At 39.2% G+C, this 26417-nt stretch overlaps 1 protein-coding gene across 1 annotated transcript; it reads right to left on the bottom strand.

Annotated features, from left to right (window-relative positions):
- Positions 1–1064: 1064 nt before the first annotated feature.
- On the bottom strand, positions 1065–26417 carry tpo (thyroid peroxidase). The gene is made up of 13 exons (XM_047611305.1): positions 26405–26417; positions 25154–25238; positions 24884–25044; positions 24505–24634; positions 23039–23168; positions 22138–22314; positions 20545–21045; positions 10736–10994; positions 8115–8285; positions 4084–4321; positions 3797–4005; positions 3529–3702; positions 1065–1537 (listed from the first exon to the last, which is right to left on the bottom strand). The coding sequence occupies exons 1-13, from the start codon at positions 26415–26417 to the stop codon at positions 1524–1526; spliced, it is 2262 nt and encodes a 753-aa protein (XP_047467261.1). The 3' UTR covers positions 1065–1523.

Below are 26417 nucleotides of genomic sequence, written 5' to 3'. Positions count from 1 at the left end.
TTTACAGTATGCACCATAGGAAATAAAATGGTTTGAACATTGTGTCACATCGTGCTTGGTGGATTTTGTTTCTTACAACTTCTGACAAAACCAGAAGAACTCCCATAGCATAGTTATATAGTAGTTCTGAAGCTGACCCTTTGTGTTAATTTCCAGTCCAATTTAAAATTTTAATTCAGAGAATCCATTAAAGTAGTGGTTAATCTTACACTGCTCCATTTTGCAGCTCCTCAGTTTTTCTACTGTCTGAAACAAACAATTTTAGTTATTCTCGCTCCAAGGACTGAAACTCATTAAAAGTCCATTTTCATCTGATTGGCAGGGTTTTTGCTGAAGCTTTCAACTAATGGGCACATTATAATGGTGTAGGCGTTCTGAATCTAATCTGTAAACCTACCAAGTATTGTTGGTATGGATTGGAAATGGCGACTTCTCAGATCTATGCAGATATTTTCAAGCCCAAATCCTTTCTGGAATATGAGAATGAAAAGTTCCAATTTGGGGACGTCTCTGTTAGGGGAATATTGCTCCTGTTAACTGCTCATTGTGTGATACACAGTAACAGAGGCTATTGTATGGCCTATGCCTTTGTTTGAATTATTATCAGATCTTTTAGTTATGGCATGCTAAAATGCGCAGGTGTTGTGGGACATCCTTTTATTTCTTACTTTTTTTTTCTTGGTGTCAATTTGACTCCAGCAATCTAAACCTCCAAAAAATGTAATTTCTAAGTACATATTATTGTTATCTGTAACATTTGTTAGATAATAAACTATTATCACAATTATTATCAAGAACAATAACATATATTGTGTTGGAGCAAGTGTCTGTGTCAGTGTACCCATTAAATTAGGAAAAATCATTAAATAAGAAGCAAAAGAAATTATGTTAATCATATATTTAGAGAAATTAAACATTGAATTGGGTCAAATTGACCTTAAAGATAATAGGAGTGTTAATGACATGTATTAATACATGTTTTTTAAGATAAAATGACAGACACTGAGCAATCAAGAGAAATGAAACGCATCACTTTTCATCCTTTAATCATTTGTCAAACGGGTTTCACAATCTGTGAAAATGACTTTCTGTGATGACAGTGATTTACACTCAGGCCTTTTCCAGTTCAATTGCAATTAAGTAAGCATAAAATATAGCATGACAACATTTCATAATTTTGTTTGTTTGACTTGGCATTCTGGTTTCTCTTCAATGCAGACTGGTAAGTTCATCATATTCTTATGAACCACTTAGTTTTGTTTATGCACATATTTTGTAATGGGTGGCTTGGATAAGTAATTTGGCCAGGAAAGGTATTTTGTGAATGCTACTAGTATTACCTTTCCTGCAGTTAAGTATGAGCGAATGATAATAGACAGCATATTAATGATTTAGTAAATTGTCATTGTTGGCGCTTCTAAGGCATAATATCATCAGAAGGCTTTAAGCAAGGACAGCAAATTTTCCCTGAGTTTGGTTCGAGGACTGTGAAGCATTACTGGGTCTGCCACACCAAGTACATCTCAAGGAGGAATCGCTGAGGGAAAAAATAAGCAAAAAAAAAAAAAAAAAACATGATTATTTAAATATTATACAGTACAATAATGAAGCCAAGCAATTCAGCATGTAGCGGCATGAATGTCATACTTGCCTTAACTTTCAGACACTGACTCATAACACCCAAACCATCTCTAATACCTAGCAAACTGGCATAAAACTAAAACTTGCATTATGTTGTTCTGTTTCTTGATATTTTTAAAATTGTATTGCAGCAGGTAGATCTCCATTTAAAGTTGTCATTGTCCCTTGGTTTCATGCATTCACAGTTAGCTACTGAGGCGAAACCTCCCATATACAGTGTGAAACCCATTACATTATATAAAGTTAAACTGCAATTTCTGTGATCATTAGAATGAATATAGACTAATTAAATAAGCTGAAATTAGTTTAATTGTGATTTTACTGGATCTGGAGTTTGAAAGATTTTTAGATCTGTTTGCTTCCTCACAGATAAGATGACTGCAACCCCTCCAGTGGATAAATTTTAGGCTATAGTCATTGGCTGATGAGCTTAGTGCACAGACTGGGAATAAAAAAAGATATAGCAAGCATGACTCCATATAAAAAAAAGCTTGCAAGCACCTCTGGCTCATTAATTACCACATTTTATTCTGTTTATTTAATAAAGTGTAAACCACTAACAGCCAGTTGGCTTAGCACAAAGACTAGGGCTAGTACTAGCACATCTATAGCTCCCTAAATAACAAAATATATTATATTTGTTACATCTGCACATAAAACAATGCATAAAAATGAAGACTAGTGGTCTTGTGTGGGCTATGGGGTGAATTGTCTTGTATTTATGTAGCAACTAGGGGTTAGCCAAAGGCATATGGGGGAAACATATTGATATTGATCGGTATTATTTTACATTTTGGTGCTCCTTGGAAAGCCCTTGGAATAGCACAGTTCAAAAGAAACTGAACTTGAAGCCACGCATGAATGTTGCTGTAAAACTGTCAGACAGGCAGACTGATTGAGCACTAAAATGAGCACTGTGTGAAATATGTGAATGCCACAAGATACTGAAACAATGCAGGCGTAATAATGATTTCTCCGTTCTGTGCAGACATGTGTGCAGACATCTATTCCTCCAACAATGGCTGCACTTTGTTAAGATTACGGCAGTTTCTTGTTTTTAATGTGTGTAACACTGAATATACTGTATGCAGTGGCTGTGTGTGTCTGCAGCCGGACATGGCTGTCACAGACTGAACCACAGCAGTAGCTGAAGTCTGACTATAATCATCAACAATATCCAGCAACCAGCCAACAGAGTAGCTGCAACTGTGCTCACAACTAGGGACTGAATTCTGTCAGATACCAGCCTTTTGACATTAATAATGCACAATAAATGCATCACATAAGGTGTTAGCTAGCATGCTATTATTGGACTGGCCTAACCCACCAACTGTTCACATGGATCAGAAGTTAATGTTAAAGTAGTAAGCAAGAAAATCCTTACTAGTCATCCAAAATACTTTCTCTTTCTCACTCTCTAAAAAGCCCCTGCCCTTGAATGCAGTGATCAAACTTTAAAAAAAGAAGGAGAGAACATTTTGTTTACCTTGAATTCATTCTAAACCACATGAAAAGGTGGCTTTTTTATATATATAAGATCAGATTTAAAATATACACTTCTGTGATCACACTCTTCATAAAGAGTCAATCCATTCCTACTGGAACACTTCCTCTTTTCCACAGGAACCAGCAGATAGCAGTAATGCTCCACTCAGACTGGAGCTCAACTCCTCTACATGCATGAGCATACAAACACAGTTCATCTGCTCTCTATGTTTGTGCTGGTGAGGCCATTCCTACAGAGGCTTAGAACATGTTTCAAGCAATTCATTCACTGGGGCAGACAGTGGAATCGCACAATTGTGTTAAAACTATTTAGCACAGACAGAACATACCATGGACAATAGATCTCATGAAACAAATCCACATTAAAAATGGTTCACATACCTGTGCATTGAGGGGGCTGATCACTCCAACGATTTCCTTCACAAACTATTGCAACAGCACCCTCTAATTTGAAACCATGGTAACAGGAGTACAGAGCAGTCAGTTTGCCAGATATCGAGGACAAAATATAAACCCCATTCTTTATCTTGCTTGGAGAGCCACACTGTTGTATGTCTGGAATTGGATGATAAAGGTACTTCAACAATAAAATGCAAAGGAACAATTTGTAAAAGGGACCAGGATTAGTCCAACATTTTCTCAGGCTTACCTTGGTTTTTCATTTCCTTCCAAGCTTCCAAATTCATAGATGATATGCAATCACAAGAGACATAATCGGAGTGGTACGTCCCCAATCTGAAAGAATCAGGAAGGACTTCCCGTATGTCACTATTGTCGCAGATGAGACGGGACAAAGAACTTTTTAGGAGCTCATTCCTTTGTTGGAGGGTGAAGACACCCTCAGCTTCCCACCAAAACCTGGAAAAAAATACTTATTTTAACATATTTAACTGAAGCCTTAATTTGATCATTTCAACTGAGAAAATCTTAACATACCTATCGCCATCACGGAGTGCCTTCATCTGCTTTCCAATCAGACATGCAAAGAGGGGACCAGTTCTTGACCTCGGTAATAAATATTCAGCGAGTCCTCCGAGCCATACATCGATGTTGTCCGGATGTTTGTATAGATTTAGTATCTTCTCTGCCACCTTGTGATCCCCCACAACCTCTTTGAGATCATCCAATGTCTCAATTCGCTTCAGGCCACAGAATTCCCTCCAGTCATTGTATCCTGAGAAGTAAATTCAGCATAGTGTCAGTTGATAAAGAGCATATTCATTCACACTTTGTTTCTGGTCAAGAGTGTGAGGATGGATACTATTTTCATGTCAGAGAGGGAGAAACGGTTTGCCAGCTGCCCAAGCAAAAACTGCATTCTAAAGCCTGTAGAGGTTAATAATGTTGTGTTTTGTTGGTTTCAGTCTTGAAAAAGATTGGCTCTAGTTAAACTATGAAATTGGCACTGTGAAGTTTGTCTTTTATTGAGTTCTTGTTAGACGCTAAGATTGTTTCTACCTTTAGGCATACCAGATTATCTGGTTCTGCAGGTTCCAGTCTTGTCAACAGTGTAATTACTGTAAGATAGGTTATGATGCTCTATAATCTGAACGAAGCAGGGGGGGCATGTAGCTGTTGAAAATAAGATGCCTGACAATGGACTCCTTGGTTTGTTGTACCAACTGGCAGAAAGTAGTCCTTAGCATGTCACTTCTTATTTAAGTCTTTTTTAAAAGCTTTAACAAGTACAGTGTCGGGTGTGTTGTAGTCAAGATAAAAACAAAACATTTAATTAGTTCTGTTTCCTGAAAACATTAGGTTTGCTAGAGTTCTTTAGTTACTTGTTAGTTTGCAAATCATGTTAGACTCTTTAAAGAGTAGCCCTAGGTTGTCTTGGACTTTGGAAAAGGGGCTGACTGACAAGAACCACTGACTATATGGTTCTATGTGTTTAAAGTCCATGTGAAGACAGGAGCTCGCAGGTAAACTGTATAACTGTATGGACACATTGATGCCAGACACTGCTGGACACTGCTGAGTTGAAACATGACACAGTATTAATCAGATTCTCTTAACCTGGACTTTACTGGACACACCAGCAGAAGGCCTCCCAGTAAACAACCATGATGAGGTGAGGACTTGAATCAGAACTCAGTGTGAAACTTGAGACTACTGTGTTTTCACCTCCATCTTTATCCGAATGACTACAGGCTCCTCACACTTGAAACATCGTTAAGTTCTATCAGAGCGGTTCTAGCCCACATCCACATTAATGGCATCTGAATCAATGGGCCCTCTACAGTATGTGAAACACCACAACAGATCCACTGGGGACAATTTCTCTGCAGCTCTTCACACAGCAATCTCCCAACCTGGAAAACAGAGACGCTTACAGCAGAATGCTTTTCATCGATTGCAGAACAGTCCTTACCTCCCCACAAGTTTACAAACAAACTGTGCAACTGTGGCCTGAGCCCTGCATTCTGGATATTTTTCTCACTGTCAGATTGTAGTCTGTGAGTAACAAAAACGTAATCTCAAACCATGTGACAATGGCAAGCCACTGCACCCTATTACGGAAGTACAGACCTAACCCTAACTTTTACCCTAACCCTGGGCAATACCACATGGGATCACTTGGCACCATAGAAAAGAAGGGTGGCAAATCTAACTACACGGTACGTCAGCAATTACACAGATACGATACGACACGTTGAAGAAGAAGAGACACCATCAGCCACTGGCAAATTGAGTGTGAAGCGGAGAGGGTGACTTTAAAGTCCTCGCATCCACATAAGTGGCAAAGAAAGGATGAGAGCTACTGTTCTCTCCAAGGAGACAGGAAATTCAGCATGTCACAGTGGATCTTCTGATCTGTATTCAGCCCTGTCTCTGCCCAAACCCTAACATACAGGGCCATAGAGAAAGGTTCTCTGTGCCCCTACCTCTTCTCATACTGTACATACACACAGATCCACATTGAGATAATACAATGCACATGCACAGCCCTTTACTTTACTCAACTGAAAGTGGTGGCGTCCATGGTAGCCACGTCATTAAGAACAGTTATAACTTCAGAGCATAAACTGTTTATATAATCATTGACAAGAATTCATGATAAAACTTGTGTGTGACATGCCAACTAGCCATATGGTGTATATAAAGCTAAATTTGTTAGACTTAACTTATTATTATTATTATCTGATGCAGTCTGTGGCTGGCACAGCTGTGCTCTTGGCATACGATTTGTTAATCCTGAGATGGATCAAAACAAGAAGTGGCAGAAACTAGGGGTACTGCAGACAGTCTGGGGTGGGCTGTATCAAACATCAATAGGTGCATACTCAGTAAATGTAAAGGAAGAGCAGGTTAAGGTAAGGATAACTCCCACGACTGTGCGTGCAGACCAGATTGCCTTTTCTTTGATTGGATAAATGGGGACTCTGAACACATAGTAACATTCTCAGTCTTTTTCATCCCTTCTATGTTATTGAATTAGTGATCTATCAGAGGCAAGGAGGGAGAGATGATATAACAACACTTTCTAATACTTTCCAAACAACAACAGTGGGATTCTAGAATCCACAGGCTAAATTAGCATACAACGACTCTATTTAAATCCTACCCATCCATTCTATAATGGTTTTGTTACACAAGGAAATAGGCTCAGTTTTGGAGCAATACACGTGGAGAAAAGCCAGGTATTTAACAGCAGCAAAGCACTAAAGTGTTCAATTACTTTTCCTTAAGTAAAGACTGAACCAGAGACAACTATCAGAGCCGCGACTGAGCTGGGAGAAGATGTTGTAACAAGATTTAAGGTAGTGTTTGCACTATGTTGCCAACCACAGCATTTGTGTTCACCATCTTGTATTAATGTATCTCCAAATACTGATCTATCTTGATTAGCATCTTTCACAAATGCCTGGTGCAACTTGTGGGGTTAGTTATACCATAACTGTTTGGCTCACCCAGAAACACATGTTTGTGGAACATTGGTGTTGAGCTTGTTTTTCGGACTCTTCTTGTTTGTGCTTGTTGTTCAGACAGTGTCTGTCCAGAACTCTGGGTCTGATACTACAGAGGTAGAATAGATTAGACAGTAGCTCGTGTACAGGTCCACTATGATGTCAGTCTCAAGTGGACTGGGGCCTGACCAGAGAATAATGTCTGCATAGTTGTTGGCACGGCACTCATTATGTCTGAAAGCTGCTCCACATGAACTTTTCCTGCATTTGATTGTCAGTCTGTTCAGGGACAGTAGCATGGAAAACAGTGAGGAAAGCAAGCAGCAATAGGTTTTTCACTTTCTTGTGTGTGGTAGAGTTGAGAGGGCTTGACACTGCTGGGAGAAGGAATAAGAGAAAAGAGGCACTGCAGTTCAGTGGAAGGCAGTAGACATGGTGCTTTAACTATTGGAAAGATCCTTTAAAAATAGGCTGTCTGAAAACAGCTAACATATGAAGACACTCATGCAGACCAACTCTTCCAAGCTTGGTAACTCTTCACTTGGTACTACTTTCGAATTATATTATTCAGCCATATTTGTCAATGTTTTGACCAATGATTGGTAAATGTAAATTAAATGAGTTAAATTAATCAGTCCACTAGTCAGACAAGGACAGAAAAGGCATGGTCAGGTAGGATAAAGCAAAAGTTAATTAAACAAAAGCTGTTGTTACACTTACACCCATAGGCATCCTGGAACACTTCATGTGTAGCAGTTCTGGAATTTCACACTTACATTGTTCTTTTTGGAATCCATAGAAAACCTAGCTTTAAAAATGACACTTTGTTCACAGTTACAACAGCTACAAAACCAAACCGAATGAACTGTTATCCCTTCAAGTATTGAATACATATAAACAAACCATGTGAAAGGTTTGACAGACAGGTTTGTTTGTTGCTGAAAGAACTGGTTTTTACACTTGCAGGATTAACAGGCATTAACTGGTGATTGTCAGTTGGATTTGACAAGGCTTAACTTGGCAGTGATTGAAATTCCTGACTCTCTGCCAAGATCTTACCTGGAAGGCCATGATCACGTCCTCGCTGCAGATTAAGGGAGGCCAGGTCCAAGTGTTGTGATGTACCAAGGACCACCAGCTTGCCTGCTACCTCATCTGTCAATAGCATGTTTGGGGTAAGAGCTGATGCGGCGGTTCCAATTATACCTCTGAGAACTGGTTCGATCCCACCTGCACATAAAAACAGTATTCCTTACTCTTCCGTAGTTATTTTTATTTGTAGTATGCTGGTAAAACATCAGAATTACTTTTTTATTTCATTCAAAAGATCACATAATGTGATATCAATGTGACGCAAAACTCGCAATGCCACGTCCAGTCGGTATAGAAATAGAATGAATAGATGGTTGGGGATAAATAGGCTATTTATCATAACAATACTGTCACTGTGGTGGTTAGCACTGACAAACTCACAAGGAGGTTTTGGGTTCAAATCCATTGGCTGACGGAGGCTTTTCAGGTACATGTTCTCCATGTGTCATAGACTGGAGACCTGTCCAGGGTGAACCCTCCCTCTTGTCCATTGACAGCTGGGATAGGCTCCAACGCATCTGGAACCTTTAAGTAATTCTCTTCAGACCTTCATTTCTGAGTATGCCCACCCATGAAAGATTTAGTGATGATCTGCTGGTTCACTCAAATCGTTTGGTTGGGCTTTATGTGGTGATGGACAGAAGGATAACAGCTATGCAGCAATACTGGTCATCTGAGTGCCATGTAGTTTAACGTCTCTGGTTGTGTGACGCTCTGATTGCATGCAGAGATATATTTCTTTTGGATCAGTTGAAACGCGACCATTATGAAATCCCAATGGTGTGTTACCAGTGAGTCATATTCTGATGAGAATTGAGTGTGGCTACGTTGAGCACCACCAAGACGAATTGTTCTTTTCTTGAAAAATATGACTCAGTCAATGCGTTTGTTGTCACGCACCTTCTTGTTGCCACATTAACTGCTGATAATTGCATAACACAGTACGTGACATGGTGAAACATAGCAGCAATGTGTATGGGATCCAGCAAACGATCTGCCCAGATGACATTTCTCAGCAGGGAGGTTGCTCCCACCAAAGGACTAGCTCACTTAGGGCCTCAGCAGGAAAAAGGCAACATAAGGCTGGCAGCGCATATAAATCAACTGTAATCAACTTGCCTTTGGATGAGGCACAGATGAATCATAGGCCGTAATTCCCTTCTTTATTGCAAGGGTTTGATATTATTTTTTCCATCTCCATTTATTTTAACTAATAGTTTACTAGTTTTTAATGATGACGTTTTTGAGTTGTTATATTCATTATTTTAGTATGAAAAAGTATCAAAAGATGGTGTGACAATACGGTTTCTTAGGGGGTTGAACCCAATAAGCCCAATGTCACAAGAATAGATAAGATTGTGGCGTGGTAATGGTACCATGACATTACTTCATTTTTTGCTGTATCTAGGGCACCGAATGCAGCACAGCGGCTGTAGGTACTGGAGATACTGGATAATAACAGCATGTGAAACTGGCTGCAGCAAATGCAGGCACAACAACACAGTCACTGAGGATTAAGGAACACAGTGAGAGTTGTCAAGAGTTTAAGTTGAAATTGTAGTGTATTCATTTATTATTTTTTCCAGCCCCAGCAGGCAGCTGCTGGACATTCAACTAACACAGTTGGCAACTAGCTGCTACCACTGACAAGCATTCAGTAGCTAATGGGTGGAATATTTCTCTCAAGGGTTGATAGAGACCAGAAACTGAATATTGAACTCAAAATCTGAAGTTAATGTGATGCCTGTAATTGTTGGACATGTAAATACACAACTGTTTGCTGCAAGTTTAGTAATATTACCTTAAACATTTTGACTGTGTCAAAAATCTGTGTCCTAAAGTTCCTCCTTCATTTTTTTCTTTGCTAAGGAGTCAGTAAAGCTCATAGGCGATGAGAGAACAACACACTCTGAAAGAACACACTAACCATGATGACAAATATCAGCCTTTTGGGGAATGCTGTACAATATTGGCCTTCTACCTATTCTCATTGCTCAATATTAAGATTGCTTAAGTTACACAAGACGTTGTAACAGTATATGCTCTCTCAGCATTTTTGGTTTCCTTAATCTTATCAACAAAGTGTAGATTTAGTTAGACCTAAAGTTTGAATGGTCATGTGGTGAGAATAAAACCACGGTGGTTGAAAAATATCATGACTTTCACCTACAAGTATGCCTTTAACAGTGCATCCGCGGCATATGACAGATATTCAGGGCTACAGAAGTAAGTAATAAGTAATAAATAATGTAGAGATAATGAATGGAACAGGTCCCTGCAGCCTCTAAGATAGATTAACATACCTTCTGTAATGAATTTCAATTTACTGGTTTCAGATTGTGAAGTTCGTGCATGAGACGTGACATTGGCTCAGGTTTTCATGGCCAGTGGAAAAAAATACTGTATGTGAGCAGTCTAGATTACGAGAATCACTCGAATCACATGCAAGCTGTTATTACACTAAAACAGACCTTCAGTACTGCAGATGACCTAAATCGAGTGCTCTTTTATCTCTTTTCTTGTGTCTTTAGTGTGCTCACAGGACAAATTATTAGTTCCATTCGGCAGCTTCTTAAGAGTGCACTGACCTTCTTTGACAATTCTCCAAGGACTGAAGAAATTGTTGTGCAGTCTCAAGTGGGGGAAGTGCTGGTGTTCCTGGAAGCTCTCATTTAGTCTCCTGAGTATCGATGAGATCGTACCGTGGCCGAACCTGAATGCAGCTGTAGCAAACACGTTGGAGGCTGAGGGGTCCACAGCTGGATCGTATCCTCTGTAGGTTCCAATGAAATGTTCAAAAGAATCCGGGCCAATAATTTTTGGAACATAATCTCTCATGGTTATGATCTGGGAGTCAAAGATAGAGAAGGGGTTCATCACAAGGAAGGAAAAAAAATCTCTTGGACAGCCATGAAAGATTTTTAAGACAACCCAAAATCTAGTTTTAATGAGAACATTTCTTTCAAAAGAAATATAAATAGCATACAAATATGCTCGGTGGACGCTGTTAACAATATCTTGTGCACATATGTGTGCAGAACTAACAGTAATCCCTGGAGGAAGTGAAATGACTATTTTGTAATAACCCCTCGGCCAGGACATACGATTGCACATTTGTTCCCTCACGGTTCACTGCAGCAAAATTCAACAGTCCTCATCACTATTTATAAAGGCCTCTGTTCAACACCTGAATCTTAACACATGTCACACACACACGGATGCAAACATGCACATTAGAGGGATCATATTTGGTGTCTGCAAAATGCCTTTGTGGCTCTGATGAGGCTAAATGTACCAACAGCTGCATCTAAGACAAACTGTTTGAGACAAGCTCGTTGAAGTGGGAATGATGGTGAAGATTTTTCTTAATTAGATTGCACAACTCAGATAAAATGAGAATAATAGATCAGGTATTCCTCTCAGGTTGCATTCAGACTGAGTCTTTATTTGTCACGACTTGCAGATCTGTTACTACCACTGTGAGCTGACAGTGATAACTGATGACTGTATCAGTATTTTTAGCTTAGATTTTCTTTCAGCACCTGGACAAACCAAATGATCAAAGAGGCTTCAGTCTGAAAAAGAGACAAAACTGATTTGAAAACTGAAGCTAACATACACCTCAATTATCTGTAGTAAATACATATGTGAAAAAAAAATAAAAAACCTTATCACTCTAGGCTGGATTGCTGGATTCAAGTGCACAACTATGCACTATATGTATAAATAATAGAAAAACTACAACCAGTCACAAAAGTAGCATGCTGCCATGCACTCTAGCACGGAAGTCAGACCAATTTCTCAACCTACAACATTTTTTGTTGTGGAAAGTTGTTGTGGAACCCCACCACTGAGAACTCATTAGGCTGCAGAAAAGATCTGTGGGGCCAACAGCGTTTGTGTTGTGTTGAAGAAGAAGAGAAAATGTAACATAGTCATAAACACCATGTCAGTGCTGGGGAGTTGCATGAAGAGGTAAAAAAGTGCCTTTACAGAAGTAAGACTGTTACTTGTAGTGGACCATTTTTAGGTTCTTCTTATTAAATGTTTATTGACTGTGACATGCCATGCGTGCTGCTCCAACTATAAAAGCTATACTTTGGGTACACTTTATGAAGCACATGTTTTTAGAAAACCTTTCACCTGTTTCTATGTATTTCAGTTGCAGTATACAAATCACACTGGAGTTGCAGTTTACGACTTAGCTTGTAATGCTAGCTCTGTTTGCATTATAAGAAGTTTAGGCTCTACTTTTTTTGGTAATGCAATCAATGCTATCCAAAATGTTGAAATATCTTTGCTGCTTTTACAGGTTTGTTTATTCACAATCCCCCAAATTTCACGAGGCTGCAATACTGAATTTCTAGGGTGCCCCTTTAATATAATACTCATATTATTGTGTGCACCTAATGTTCACCTTCAAATTTGTTTTTTGTTTTTTTTCCCACTCAATTTAACATTTTGACAGCTGCGCTCACAGATACCGAGTCTCTCAGTTAATGGACTGAAACACTCTCAGCAAAGCAGGTCAGATCTTACAAACTGCTGAAGCTTTTTACAATGAATGCTCTGCTATGTCCTGTCAATTTAAAGCTAAGTAGAAAATAATAATATTACATATTTGCACTTGAGATGGGTTATGCAAAAGTGTCCACAATCACACACTGTGAATGAAACTCTGATGTTGTCAGGCAATAATTTTTATTTCTCGTTTCCTGAAAATGTTAGGCTTTCAGTATGTAGTCAAATGGCTCCTGACCTTTGCGTCTGTTTTTTCAACAAGTCTTGCACAGTGATGTTTTGAAGTGGCTGCCCACTGACTGTCTGCCAGAAAGAAAGTATGAATAGTTTCTCCAGGTTCTTTTACCAAGCGAGCTGCAGATTTATAGTCAGAAACTTTTTATCCAGCGCAAATATATAATGATTTAAATAATAACACAAAGCTGTTTGCTGACATTAAAAGGTATTCATAAAGCTGCTCAGTGAAATGTTTCCACATGGTGACCAGGGTAACACTTTTGTCCTAATTAGTCTACAGCAGAAGATTATCAGGGTTGTTGTATGACACTTATGTCATGACCAGAAACCATATTCTTCAAATAGAGGGAATGAACGATGTTTTCTCTGTATTTAAATAGCTACCGTCTCTTCATTAATGCACTGTGAGACCTGGTGTGGGGGAGGCAATGTCTGAGGTTGGAGAATTTCAGTGTCATCTCAGAACCATTCCCAATTCTAAAAGCATTATGAATAGATATTTTTGTTGTCATACAAACAAACATTGCCAGATTAAAATCTTACCACAATATGAGTCTACTTCTCTTTTGAAAAGATTTGATTGCTTGTGAAATATTTGCTGGATCATAGACCACTTCATGGTTTGTAAACAATGTGACGTTTTTTGAGGGGTGGGGCTTAACTGGTGGCAAAACTTCTCAAACACTACAGCTTGTAAATGGTTAGCATGTTTCAATGGACTGTTTTGGCAAGAATGGATGAGGAAAACACACACTTTTCGAGACCGTGAGTATTATTTTAAAAAGTTGACTAACTGATGGGACGACGTTCACCGACCCCTACACTGTCACTCAATGGATGGACGATTTGACCATATGAGAACACAGAGGGGACGAAGTCTGGTCTGTCTTTATCAAGTGAAGCCTCTGCAACAAAGATATTACAAGAAGTAAGTGGAACCACTGTGGATGGCAACTTCTGCTTGGACACCCCTGAGACATACAACTAATGTTACGTTAATGCATTAGCATTAACGTGTGACAAGAATCCCAGAAAATAATGATTAACTTAACGTAATTTGTCAAATCGTCCATCCAGTGAGTGATTGACAATTTGACAGGACTGCCCACCGTGCAATGGGCAGACATTTACATTGATCTAATTAAGAAACTAGCGTCTAGACCAGGCATGTCAAACTCAGTTTGGCTCTGGGGCCGGATCCAGACTTTCTGTTCTCAGGTGGGCCGGATCAGCAAAAGAATGTCAACTCCAAATATTTAGCTTTGTTTTTCAGTACTATGCTTTATCATTCAGCCTACATTTGTAGCCTACCCTACATATTATAATCACGGATGACAAGGGATCTTTTCTAAGCACAACACATTTATTCAAAAACAATAGGAAAAAAATTATTTTTCATGTTTGGCCGTGAATGTGTTAACAACTGGTTTATTTTAACAGTTGAGTGAATGCAGTTTTACACCTGAACCAACTCACTACACTAAACAAACTCAAGTGGGAGCTATAAAAAAAAAATATTTCCGCCTTAATTGTCATACTGCTTTGAAATAAATGAAAAAAGAAATACAAAATAAAATAAAATAAATAAATAAAAAAGTTATAGCAGTGCATGGGCAATAGGATTAGACTACATCAGATCAAACTACTAGGCTGGGCCTACTGAAGTTGAGAATATACTGCACAATATTAATTGTCTTTAATATGACATACTTGTCTTTATGATGAGTGGCGCCGAATATTAAACTCTTTGAACACTGCAACTTGCTGATTACATACCAAGCACACTGGTTTTGCATTCACTTCTGTGAATAAATACTTCTGAGAGGTCTCCATTTCTCCTGGAAAACTCTGCACTCCGTGTCCACTCTTCTTTTTTTTGACAGTGCCATTTTGGGAAGGGTGTGTTGACCGATAACTTGTTTAGTAGTGGTGAATGGTGAAGCAAGATTGCCGGTTTATTTTTACTTGGACACATCACGTTGCGAATGTTTATTTCCTGTGACTAACTCGTGTCAGTGCCGCATGCTTGACGTGAGCGCTTTTACACATTTACTGCCCTCTAGCGGCCGGAGGGAGCATTTGGTTTGTATTTATTTTAAAAAATCGCAACGTTTAATAGAAAATAGCTAGAGACTCGCTTCTCTTTTTTTGACATACTCAGAAATTTATGCCGGGCCGGATTAAATGACCCAACGGGCCGGGTCCGGCCCGCGGGCCGTATGTTTGACATGCCTGGTCTAGACGAAAGAAAAGTTAAAGGCATACAAAACGTTAGACACCTATAACAATGTCTTGAATGGACATGTGCGAGATTTGCAATAGAAGAATTTGAACGATGACTTTTTGTCCACACGAACACAGAGGGTCTACCTTTATCAATTGAAGTCTTTCCAACAAATATATTACAAGAAGTAAGTGGAACCACTGTGGAGGGTAACGTAGCAAATCCAGCTTCTGCTTGGACACCCCTGAATCGAATAACTAATGTTGCGTTACCTGGTGGTTAGCATTAGCATTAACATGTAACAGGAATCCCCTAAATAAGCATTAACTTAACGGAATTTCAGTCATGATTAATTCTAAACCATAATGTTATCCAGGCTGAAACTGATGATGCATTACATATTAATCTTATCTGAAAAGAAGTGTGAGTGTTGTTGATTGTCTCACTACAATCCATTCTTTTAATAAGCAAAACCAAACCAAAGTTGTCTACGACTGGCAGCGGCTGGTATGTGATGAAACTTCAAATCAGTGGTTTTTACAGCAAGACAACATTTTCATGTTTGAAAGTGACAGCGTTCACCTCATGTTTCCCTCTGATTTGCTTCCAGTTAACATTGTGACGACGTCACCCCATGAAGGGGTCTAGAGGCAGTCCCCAACGGAAGGGTTCCACACCAACTTAACACCACAAAAAATGTGTGGGTATGGAAGCATCCAGACTGTCACAGATATTATGACAAGAGGAGAAAATATGCATTTTTTATTTTATTTTATTTTTTTTTATCAGATATTCAAGAGATATTTCAGTCCATCTATGTGTCTATTTGTTCACCTTTTATTATGATTGAATACTTTAGGCCTCATTTCAGCCATTCTGATAAAAATCGACTTCTAAATCATTCCTTTCTGTATCCATCAATATCTAAAAGTAAGAACAAAGAAATAGCCACAGATCATTGGCTGTACGGTATAAATGGCTACGGGCCCTTTGATAAATTTCACTCGGGTTTCATAATGGGTCCTAACACTTCTGAGAGGTCTCAAATGTTCCTTTGTTACTGGGATTATAACTGAATGCTTCAGGAAATAGCTCAGCAGACAATTACAGCTTTATTCCTATCTTTGAGAAAATCATCTGGGTGGCCTCTCCAATGCTCGCACACTTAGTTCCAGAGAGTTCACTCCTAGGCCCATTTTTATTCTCCATTTCTACACAATGGCATACATTGCGATTGAGAAAATTCTGAATCACCATTACATGAGACGTCTATGCAAATAATTTCTCCACTGACAACAACACCACAGATTGTTATACAGGTTTTACAGGTGTATTTATATAGTAACAAGTTTAGTTAAGATTTCTGCACAACACAACAACCTGTATAGCTTGTTCTCTGTTCATTTAAATATGGCTAACGATATACAAAGACTGGGGTGGGAGAAGAAGTAGGAGGTCAGCCTCCATGACCATATACGAGGGCATTATAGGTTTAACCAGTTGTGTTGCTGCAGCATTTGTTATTTTAATCTAAATAATATTGTCCAACCAACTAACATCTTTGTATTGTATATCTATTGATGCCATTAGAGCACAACCAACACTGCATACAACACTACTAAACAACATACTACTTCTTATCTGACTCATATTTGCAATAAACTCTTCATGTTGTGTTTAGCATGTGCAGCAACTCATTGCATTAGCAGGTACATATCCACTATCTCTTAATATTAACATTAATGTTTTATTCTCTGTCTAATTGCACACTGCCTTGAAACTGATTTATATTTATTTATTTTATTTTTGGTATCTTAATGCATTAAAGCAGTGCTTTTACAGTGACTTGTCAAGAATAATTCAAACTTAAAACAGACTTCTATAAAACTCTGGCCCTGTATGAGCTTGTTTGCTGGGAACAGCTGCTAGAGGTATTCAAATGGTTGCTGAGAGCTGTTGGGATTCAAACCATATGGACTGAAACCCACAATAAGAAGCTCGAAGCTGCAAAGGGCTGGATTTTGAATGTTTTCCCCCCACTGGGATGAAACAAAAATACTTAAAAAAAAAAGCCAGCCCTTTTCAAAGCCACGTTACATGTGCATCTGTAGGGGAAATCAATGGAGCAACACGCCACTTGGGCAAAAGCCGGGGACTGGTCATCCCTGGCTGGGTTGCCCAGGTGAGGGAAGGTTAAAGACCAGAAACATCCTTTGACCTCAGGTTTTTCCAATGCTCAAGTGTCCAAGTAGCACCATAAGGTGTATTCAAACTCTAAAGAACCTCTCCACCTTAGACCACCTCTACGCCATTGCTCTAGAGCCTGGGTGTCATCTGCTGGTACTAAGAGGGTAACAAGGTAAAAAGAGCCACAAAGCCTGGCTTTATGAATCAAAAATTTGACAGAGAGACCAATGTTTTGTCAACTGGTGCGACTGAGTGTGAGTGTTGGGCCAGAAACTGTTTGCACCACTAAGGATAATGACTTGCCAATGTTCGTTACAGTCTATCCCTGTTAGGAAACCTCTGATGTAATCGAAGTAGAAATAAGGAAAGGGTTTACACTGATCAAAGCAGCAGAGCCACATTCATAGCTAGAAGAGAAAAATACCAACCCAACACTTAAAGCAACTTAAAATCTAAATAGAAAGATGGTGAAAAGGCCATGGTTAATATCACCATGATGCATTTTTTGAGTCCACTCAGCAAGAAACCAAAGGATTGGAATAAAGTGTGCTTGGCTTGTAGAGAACTCAGCTTATGATGGATGGGAAACAATTATTCATCAACACCTAAGGAACAATTAACATTTATTTGAGATGACTCTTGGCCACCTGGTGATTGCAACTCTGTTTTGGTCTCCACCAACCAAATGTTTTAGAAAGTCAACTCTTTACTTTGCAAATTACTGTGGGTCTGTGAATGTTTTCGGTCATCCAGGTTATGGTATATACAAAAAATATCCAAGCAAAACTCTCTGAATAGGAGAGGTGGACTGAGATATGATCTTCCACCAGTGTACAACACAGTCTTAACACCTGTCCCAAAGAAGTTCCAACCCCCATCCACTCCTTGTGAATGGCGTCTCAAGCCAATAAAGTGATGTTAGAGTATTTTTCATTGGAAGACGAAAATTTGATTCCACCAAACACAGGTAAGTATCTTATTATTAACAAATACTAGTTATGTGAGTTTTTGTTTGGCAACACCCACAGACAATAGAACTGAAGAAGCTATACAATGATGTCCTGAAACTCCAGAGTTTCAGGACATTTGAAGTTGACTTTGTTTGTCTTTTTTATTTGGCTATATTACAGCGGGGGTTTAGAGCTTCTCAGAGACAGCTATGGCACCATGAAAGTGATGTGAGAACCAAAAATGTAAAGTTTTGGGCCAGAAAACCCAAGCAAAGAGTTTTCTTAGAGCTGAGTGCTGCTATGATTTTGGTAAAAGTTTTATACTGGTTCGTTGCTAGTGTGCCTAAGACGAGTTTGGAAAACTGCAGCATCACTGCTTGAAGGATTTGCAGTGGCAGAAAAGCAGTGGGTGCCATCGTTGCTTAATTCGTGTGGTCACCAGATTTAAAACTGCATCTGTTGGGGCCAGGCAGGCTCTGAATCAGCACAGATTCACTATAGAGAAGAATATTTTAACCTTTGACTTGTTTTTTTTTTTTTTTTTATCATATCTTGCTGTTCTTATGTAGGCTGCTAAAAGAAGTACTCTCTCAACTCTCACTTTAATCCGCATGTGAGATCATTTGTTTCAAAATGCGTGAGTCTAGATAAATTTTTGATCCTGGAAACTCTATTGTTTGGCAACCAGTGTGATCACAAAGTCCATTTAGCTGCTGCTCTGGAGGTCTCAGTCATATTATACGCTCTTCCTCTGCAGATACCCAGCTGAAATTGTGGATGGTAGAATCAATGAAGCGCTTCTTGTTCATCAGGGCTTAAAAGCCCCAATTCTAATTCAAAAAAAAAAAAATTAAGTCAAAATCTTCAGGCCGGCAACAGATTAAAGCAGCAGGCATTTTATTTCATTAATACAGCCACTTTCTCGATATTCCTGATATTTCAGTTTTATTCTCATGCTTAAATTAGACAGTGTGGTAACAAATGACGAATACACCAGAACACATGCAAAATGTATTAATAACTGACACAATGACGGTGTTCTGAGCTGACTTACTACTACTGTAGGGCTTGCCACAAGCTTTCAAGCTGACTTGCATCAGCACAGTACACCCGATAATCAGAATTTATCCAGATATTAATTTTGTTAAGGTTTACTGCATGTCTGCCAGTTACGTGCAATTGATAGTTCGAGGAATATATGCAAGAATTCTCTTTTCATGCGATCCTGAGTCATGATTCACTTCACAACAGAAATAATTCTCTTTAAACAGCCCCTCTCCACATCCTTCACGTCAGTTCGTCTTTTTTTAATAGCATGTAATTGTAACATCCTGGCAACAGCGGATTCTAAAATCCCCACCATGCTCATAAATGCTAGATTAGTTTGTTTCCCCTCAGGCATCATTTGTGTTTCTGAATGGGAGCTATATAGGTGTGAATCACACTGGCTTTTATTTTCATCATACAGCTCTCCACCAAGAGTATCTAATAATAATGGGGATCCGGTGCAGTAGTTGTAGGGTCCAAAATATCTTTATGTGGATTGTTCGATATTCAAGTAGTCTTGGCCTAATATCAACCAGAGCACAGCCCATATTTAATTTCTCATCATTATCTCCCTGAACCTTAATTAGCTTCCATGCTATCATTCTTTAATTTGGTCTTTTGAAGTTTTTTTTTTTCTTTTCGGTCTTAAATGGGGATTCATATGCATATAAACTCATTATGTTATGTTAGTTTGTGTATGGGCTCTTTTTTTGTACATTGTACATTGTGTACATTACATCATTTTGGGGTTCTTGGCCTGAAAAACATTGCAGACCCCTGGCTTAAACTATTACTTCAGCAGTTGACTGATAACCAGCAAATATTATGAAATAGAAAAGTGTTTACGTAAATTCATATCACAGTCAAATATTGACAGATGTTCTGGTTCTGGATTGTCCCCCACACCAATCAAGTAAAGCAGGCTATACACTTTCTTGCTAAGGCGTGGATAAAATACCGATGCCTTTCTCATATCTGTATGCTAACCTTGAACTAGGAAGCATTCAACCTAGCTTGACATGAAACCAGAGAAGGGGAAAACTGTTTTCATATGCTATGTTGTGCATGAAGAAAACTGTGCAGACAGAAATGTCCTTTTCTTTTACCTGTTTTGCCCTGGGTTTAATCTCTATGCTAAGCTAACGCTAAGCTAAGCTAACTTGGCATGTGTATCGTGGTGCACTGTTTTTAAATCTGACATATGGCTTAACTAGGTGTGCTGGTTACATACCTGGTGCAGAGCGCCAATAATCTTGCGGGTCTCTTGGTATATAGTCTCCGGGGTCCAGTGACCATTCAGGCGTTTCAATGTCTCTGCTATTCGATTATGTTCTCTGAGCCAAAGCGTATGCAGAGTGGTCAGAGGCAGACCCTCGTTGACTCGGGTGTCTCCAGCAGCAAAACACTCCACTCTCTCCCCCTTCACATCCTGGTGGCAGGCCGATGGTAGGATGGCTACAAAAGGAAGGTATGGCCTCCCTTTTGGATCTTTGAACTTGCCATTGACAGCAAGCTTCCCATTAAGGCCAGGAAGGTCCCGAAGGTAGCTCTCCATGTTCTGAGTGTGGCCATACACGACTGATGCATCGATGAAAGACGTGATGGCGTTCATCTGCTGTCGTTGCAGGGCCTGCACCATGTCAGACCCAACGTTGGCGGCGCAGGCTGGTGCAGGACAGGCTGGTGTAGAGCGATGAAAAGGCATGCAGCCTTGTGCACCAGACAGCTCTGTCTGCGGAGAAGACAAACTCATTCATGTCAAGCTGCTCCAGCTGCACCTTGCATTATCAAATGCATTGTGTTATTGTGTATGCTGTCAAAATAAGGGTATTTTAAAAGAATCATTTGTCCATTTTATAATAATATATTGTGAATAAAACAGGAGTTCTGCAGTTTTGAACAAGTGAAATGTAAGACCTTTGTAAGACCATTATGGGTCAAGTTTAAGACCTACACAAAGTATGAAAAATAAGGAAAATCAGAGACCCAGAGTTACTTTTAAAATAACAAAATTTATTGCCATTCAGCTATTAACTCAGGACATCTCCAACGTGGGCTCCACTAATGAGGAACAGAAATGTAATAGGTCGGGGCCAAAGGAGGTCACACAGTGAATGAAGCAGTAAATGGACATAAGGATTTAAGAGTTGATTAAATGTAATTTAAGACCTGCCTACTAAATTCCAGATTTTTTTGCAGAAACCGTGTTTAATTGATACAGATGGGGAAAACTATCCCATGAAAGAGAAACTAGTATTTTGTGCTTTTATCTGTATTGATGTGTTCTGGGAGTTTAGGAACTTTTATATGTAGTTTTAGTTGTGTGAATACTTTACCCTCAGATGAACTAAGGCATAGAATAAGGAATAGAGTCTGCTGTTAGGATATTGCTGGCCAAGAAAAAGGTCTCTGTGCTCCATCGATAAGATTCCCGTTTATGAAAGGGGTTGAATCTGATGAGAGGACAATGCCTCAGTTCAGGAAGGTACCCAATGATTTCTCTTGACCTGGAGTCTATTCCAGTTGTCATTGGAAGAAAAGCGGGGTACACCCTGGATAGGTCGCCAGTCTATCGCAGGGCTAATCACCAATCAACCTAACTAGCATGTCTTTGGAGGTGGGTGGAAACCAGAGTACCCAGAGAACCTCTCCACCTTCCTATATAATATTAGGAAGCTGTTCGTAATCTTATGCTTGATTGGTTGTATTGCTGAAAGTTTCCTTTAACACACAGGATTGTTACACACAAGAGAGATAGAGGTAAAAAAAAAAAAAAAAAAAAAAAAAAACATTGTAGAGAAAATGGGGAGAGCTTTGGGCTTACCTCAATGGGAAAGAACGACCATGTGTTTTCACAGTGCATGGGAGCGCTGCCAGTGGTTTGTGGGGTAAAGGTTATGTCGTGATCAATGTACTGCCCCCACTCCACCAACAGCTGGGAATAGAAACAATCGTCCCTCTTGGAAGAGCTCCTTATTATTTCCCTGCTGACTGTCCAAGGCTGTTGAAAAAGTAGGATATCTTATTTGGACGAGTGCAGCATGCAAATTGGCTGTACGGGTGCTTTTGTTATGTCATCATTACCAGAAATGAATGTACATGCAGGGGAAGGCCTAATTACTTCATACTTTAATTAATGAACTTGTATTATAAATAGATAAAGGGCCCAACAAAGGGGCATTGATGTGTTCAAACTTATCCTAATCTCTACAACAAAAAGAAGTCGTGAGAACTGATTAAGATGAGTTATGAAATTCGTTAAATGTTGAGGATGAAAGATAATCAGTCTCTGTCAATAAATAATGGAATAATGAGGATCAAACATTATTAATCATCTACTAAATTGCAGTCCTCCCGGATACAACTGATGCATATTTGATTAGTTCTTCCACTAACAAACCTCGCTCTGTATAACGAGTGCATAAATTAATACGGAAATTCAATGTAAGCAACAGTTTCCTGTGCTCCTGGAAAGAAATGTTTATCCACATGACTGGACACCACCTTATTTCAAGTTGTGTAATGTATGTTGAAGCAGAGGTTGGAATATTCAAATGCAGCAGCGGTCTGTCCTTCCTAAATTGCTCTGGACTTGATCTACATGTTAGGAAAATAAATGAAATGCTACATTAACTTGGGTGTTGCAGAGCGACCTCACTTGATTCCTGCTGTAGTTTCTCTACAGAGACTTTTTGTGTCCATTTGACAAGCATTTTGTAGATTACCGGGGGAAGTTGGAATCCATTATAGAGCCGGCCTCGGTTCCAGCCCTTGGGTTCGCTTTGCCCGTCTTCGTATTCAGCTGGAAGCCATCTGACCAAGGGGATGTTGGCTGCTCCCCAGAGAGGATTTTGCCTGACAAAAGGAACCAAGGAGTGTGTCCAAATATACTGCAGTGCAAATCAGTATTTGCCTTCAACCTCATTTATTTTATTCCAAAGGGGTCATCAAGAGTTTAAAACGCAACATTTTTACCAACATCAGTATGCTGAGAGCTTTGCTCACTATCTACTTTGATACTGTCTGACAGAGCATAGTCTCATCTTAAGCTCCTCTATTTGAGTGATGAGTATGTCAGAAGATCTTCCTTGATCCAGAGTCACACCACTGATTTTGCATGAGACTCCTATAACGTAGCCTGGCTTACAGTTGACAGGCTGACAAACATGTCATACTTGCTTCTTCAGTGATGGGTACTTTTATTTCAAACTAGTTCCTACAATCTAAAAAAAAAGAAAAGTTTTTAATACTAAGTGTTACTAATCAACAAGGAACTGCCTCTACACTGAGTACTTACTCACTACTTAAAAATTAAGTAACCTTTCATATTTTATATGTGCATATGTATGTATATGGGCTTAGGATAAAATATTTATTTCATTGGAGAGAAGTTGCTGTCGTGGTTACAATGTGTAAACTCATTCATCCACCACAAGCAGTTTTCAACCTGACTCTCTTTTGGTTTGGGGATGTGATAAGCTGCTTTAATAAAATGACTCAAAAGACGTAAAATAACTTTGATTTTGTCTGTTTGTTTTCATGAGAAGAGAGTGCTCGTAGTCTAATGTGGAGATGAGCTGAGTAGCTGTATGGTAATCTTACATCTTCGTAATATCACATCCTCAAATTTTCATATCTATTAAACCCATGGTCTAAGATAATAATTTAATTCATCCCACAGTAGGAGATGATTTAAAGAATTTTTCCAAATGACAGTGACTCATTTCAAGGTTTTAAATATTTGTAGTAAATGAATGGAGGTCTCCTTTAATTCATTACCAAAAAAGCTCAACCAACACTCTTGTTAAGCTTAAGAATTGGTTTTGGTTACATTCTAATAATAAATAATAGATCTATATGCTTTGTCTGGGTGGAAGTGGATATGGTTAGTGCTGTCATTCGGTCATTAATATATTTAAATCATGTTTAATTACTACATCATTACTGCTCACACTGACTTATCCTTTGTGTAATAAAACCGAATGAATGAAAAGTGATTTTTTTTTTAAACTGAGTGGAGAATGGCTTGAGCTACACATTTAACTTGAGAATTTCTTTTCTCAGTTTTACTTTTCCCACTTTACCCCTCTTATGGCATTTTCTATACAACTCATACTTCTTCTTACATCGTATGCATTTAATCTTATACATAACATTTGGAGGCTTTGTGTACCACACGTCAATTAGCTACCTGTTGTTGAAGACTCCTGATATGGTGCGGTACTTGCTGAGATGACTGTACTGACAGGCAGCTGGATGTGTCACAGGAGGACACTGAGCCATCTCTGCAATCAGCTCCACATCCTCCCAGGACAAAAGCCCTAGTAAGATGTGAAGAAGTGAAAGTTGTGAAAGTTGTCAGTTGGAAGGTCACACACTATTAAAAGAGAAACAATGATTACAAAGTCTCTTTTTAGTCTTCTTAAAGGTTTTGACTGTGGACATGGTCAGAATAGTGGAAAGGGACAAATTAAAAATGCTGTTTTAATTAATAAGTTATTCTGACAGCACGGCGTCCAACTGTTTTTATCCAAGGCGAGACTGGATTTAATGAAAGAAAGCCAATCTACCTGCCGCCGTCAAATGTCTCTTATATCGGTGGTTTACTTTGCTCTTTAGGACTTGAAGAGTTGTTTGAAAAACCTCCGCGGCTCGAGAAATCTCCAGAGTCTCAGGCTCACTTTGCCGAAGGAACGAGAAACCATGTGTGGAAGAAGAGTTTGTGCTCCGTCTGTGTACAGAAATTGTCAGATGAAAGGAACGCTTTGATTCTGTCCTTCTTTCTTGGACCAGTGGCTGGAATAGAGGTGCACAATTTGTTAATTTATCAGATTTATTACCGGTGTCTTGGGTGAAGTGAGGCTTCGGCAACGATTCGAAGGCTTTCTTGATGTGATGAGATAAGCAATTCTCTAATGGATGAAGCTGCAGCGTGAAAACAAAGAAAAGGACATTGCATACTTAAATTCTATAATCAGGAGATCAAACCATTTATTATTCAACCTGAACATTTTACTTGCTGCATTGGATGTAACTCGCTTCAAACAAAACAAAAAAAGATTGAGTTGGAGAGGAGAACTTTAATTTAATTCTAGTTTTGATTTTTCTTTAACAGAAACCAAGAAAAAAAATGTTATGGCACCTCTGATTTATCTGGTGACCTACTAGAGGAGCTGGACCCGCAGGTTAGTGACCACAAGGTTAACTTGTCCCCCGCAATACCTCCCCATGGGGCCACGGACCCCCTGTTGAACACCTATGGTGTAAAGTGGAATAATTTTTCAGGAAAATAATCAGAAAATGTACTGATATGAAAACGTCATAACAATGGTATGTGAGCTAAAGCAGATATCGTTCAGATGCTGCATGTTATTCACCAGAAAAGGTCAGAATTCCTTAAAGCAGCGATCAGATGACACTCAGGTGGTTATGATTGTTCAAGTGAATAAACTCGCAGACATTGTTGACTGTTCCTATACGGCTGGGCTTCATGCTTCCAGCAGAACATTCTTTACTTAGGTAACTGCGATTGTGGCAAGTGAGAGAGGACTAACTAAGGGAAAGTGTCAGAATTCAAATTGTTATTCAAAGCAAGAATCTTTCTTAGAGGCATGTCTGGTTTCTGAGACAGGAGTGAGGGAGCTCCTAAACGTTTTGAGGAAATGGCATCATTTACACCCAAATCATCCAGATTAGCAGCAGTAAAACTGACCACGCCATCAGAAGTTTTGTTTATTAATGAACAAAAAGAACCGCCATAAAAGACAATGCATTGACTGAATGAAGGACAGAAAAAGAAGGCTCCCCTCAGAGGATGAGTAGCAAAACGTTTCTCAGGAGGAGACACGAGACAATTGGGATGGACTAAGACAGACCAGTATATTACAGTGGGTGATGGGAAAAAGACAGTTAAGAGATCTGCAGCAGAAGGGTGTATGTGAGGAGACAAACAGAAGAGAAAATTATATACCACAGTGTGTGGAACCCACTGGTTCAAGGGAATATTCAAGTCTTGGTTTGCTACTCTGAAGCTGGAAACTGAATTAACTCCACCTGGACCAGTTCACTCACTTCAGAAACAACATGCTCACCCCTGGATTGCAT

Source organism: Mugil cephalus, chromosome 17, assembly GCF_022458985.1.
Source record: "Mugil cephalus isolate CIBA_MC_2020 chromosome 17, CIBA_Mcephalus_1.1, whole genome shotgun sequence".
NCBI classification, from domain to species: Eukaryota; Metazoa; Chordata; class Actinopteri; order Mugiliformes; family Mugilidae; genus Mugil; species Mugil cephalus.
This window is presented reverse-complemented; position numbering and strand designations above follow the sequence as displayed.

Coding starts and splice junctions, on each gene's coding strand:
- tpo (XM_047611305.1), bottom strand. Junction 22,315..23,038: donor ATGGATTCCAACTTCCCCCG/GTAATCTACAAA, acceptor CTTTTTCAACAG/CCTTGGACAGTCAGCAGGGA. Junction 4,322..8,114: donor ACGTGATCATGGCCTTCCAG/GTAAGATCTTGG, acceptor TTTACTTCTCAG/GATACAATGACTGGAGGGAA.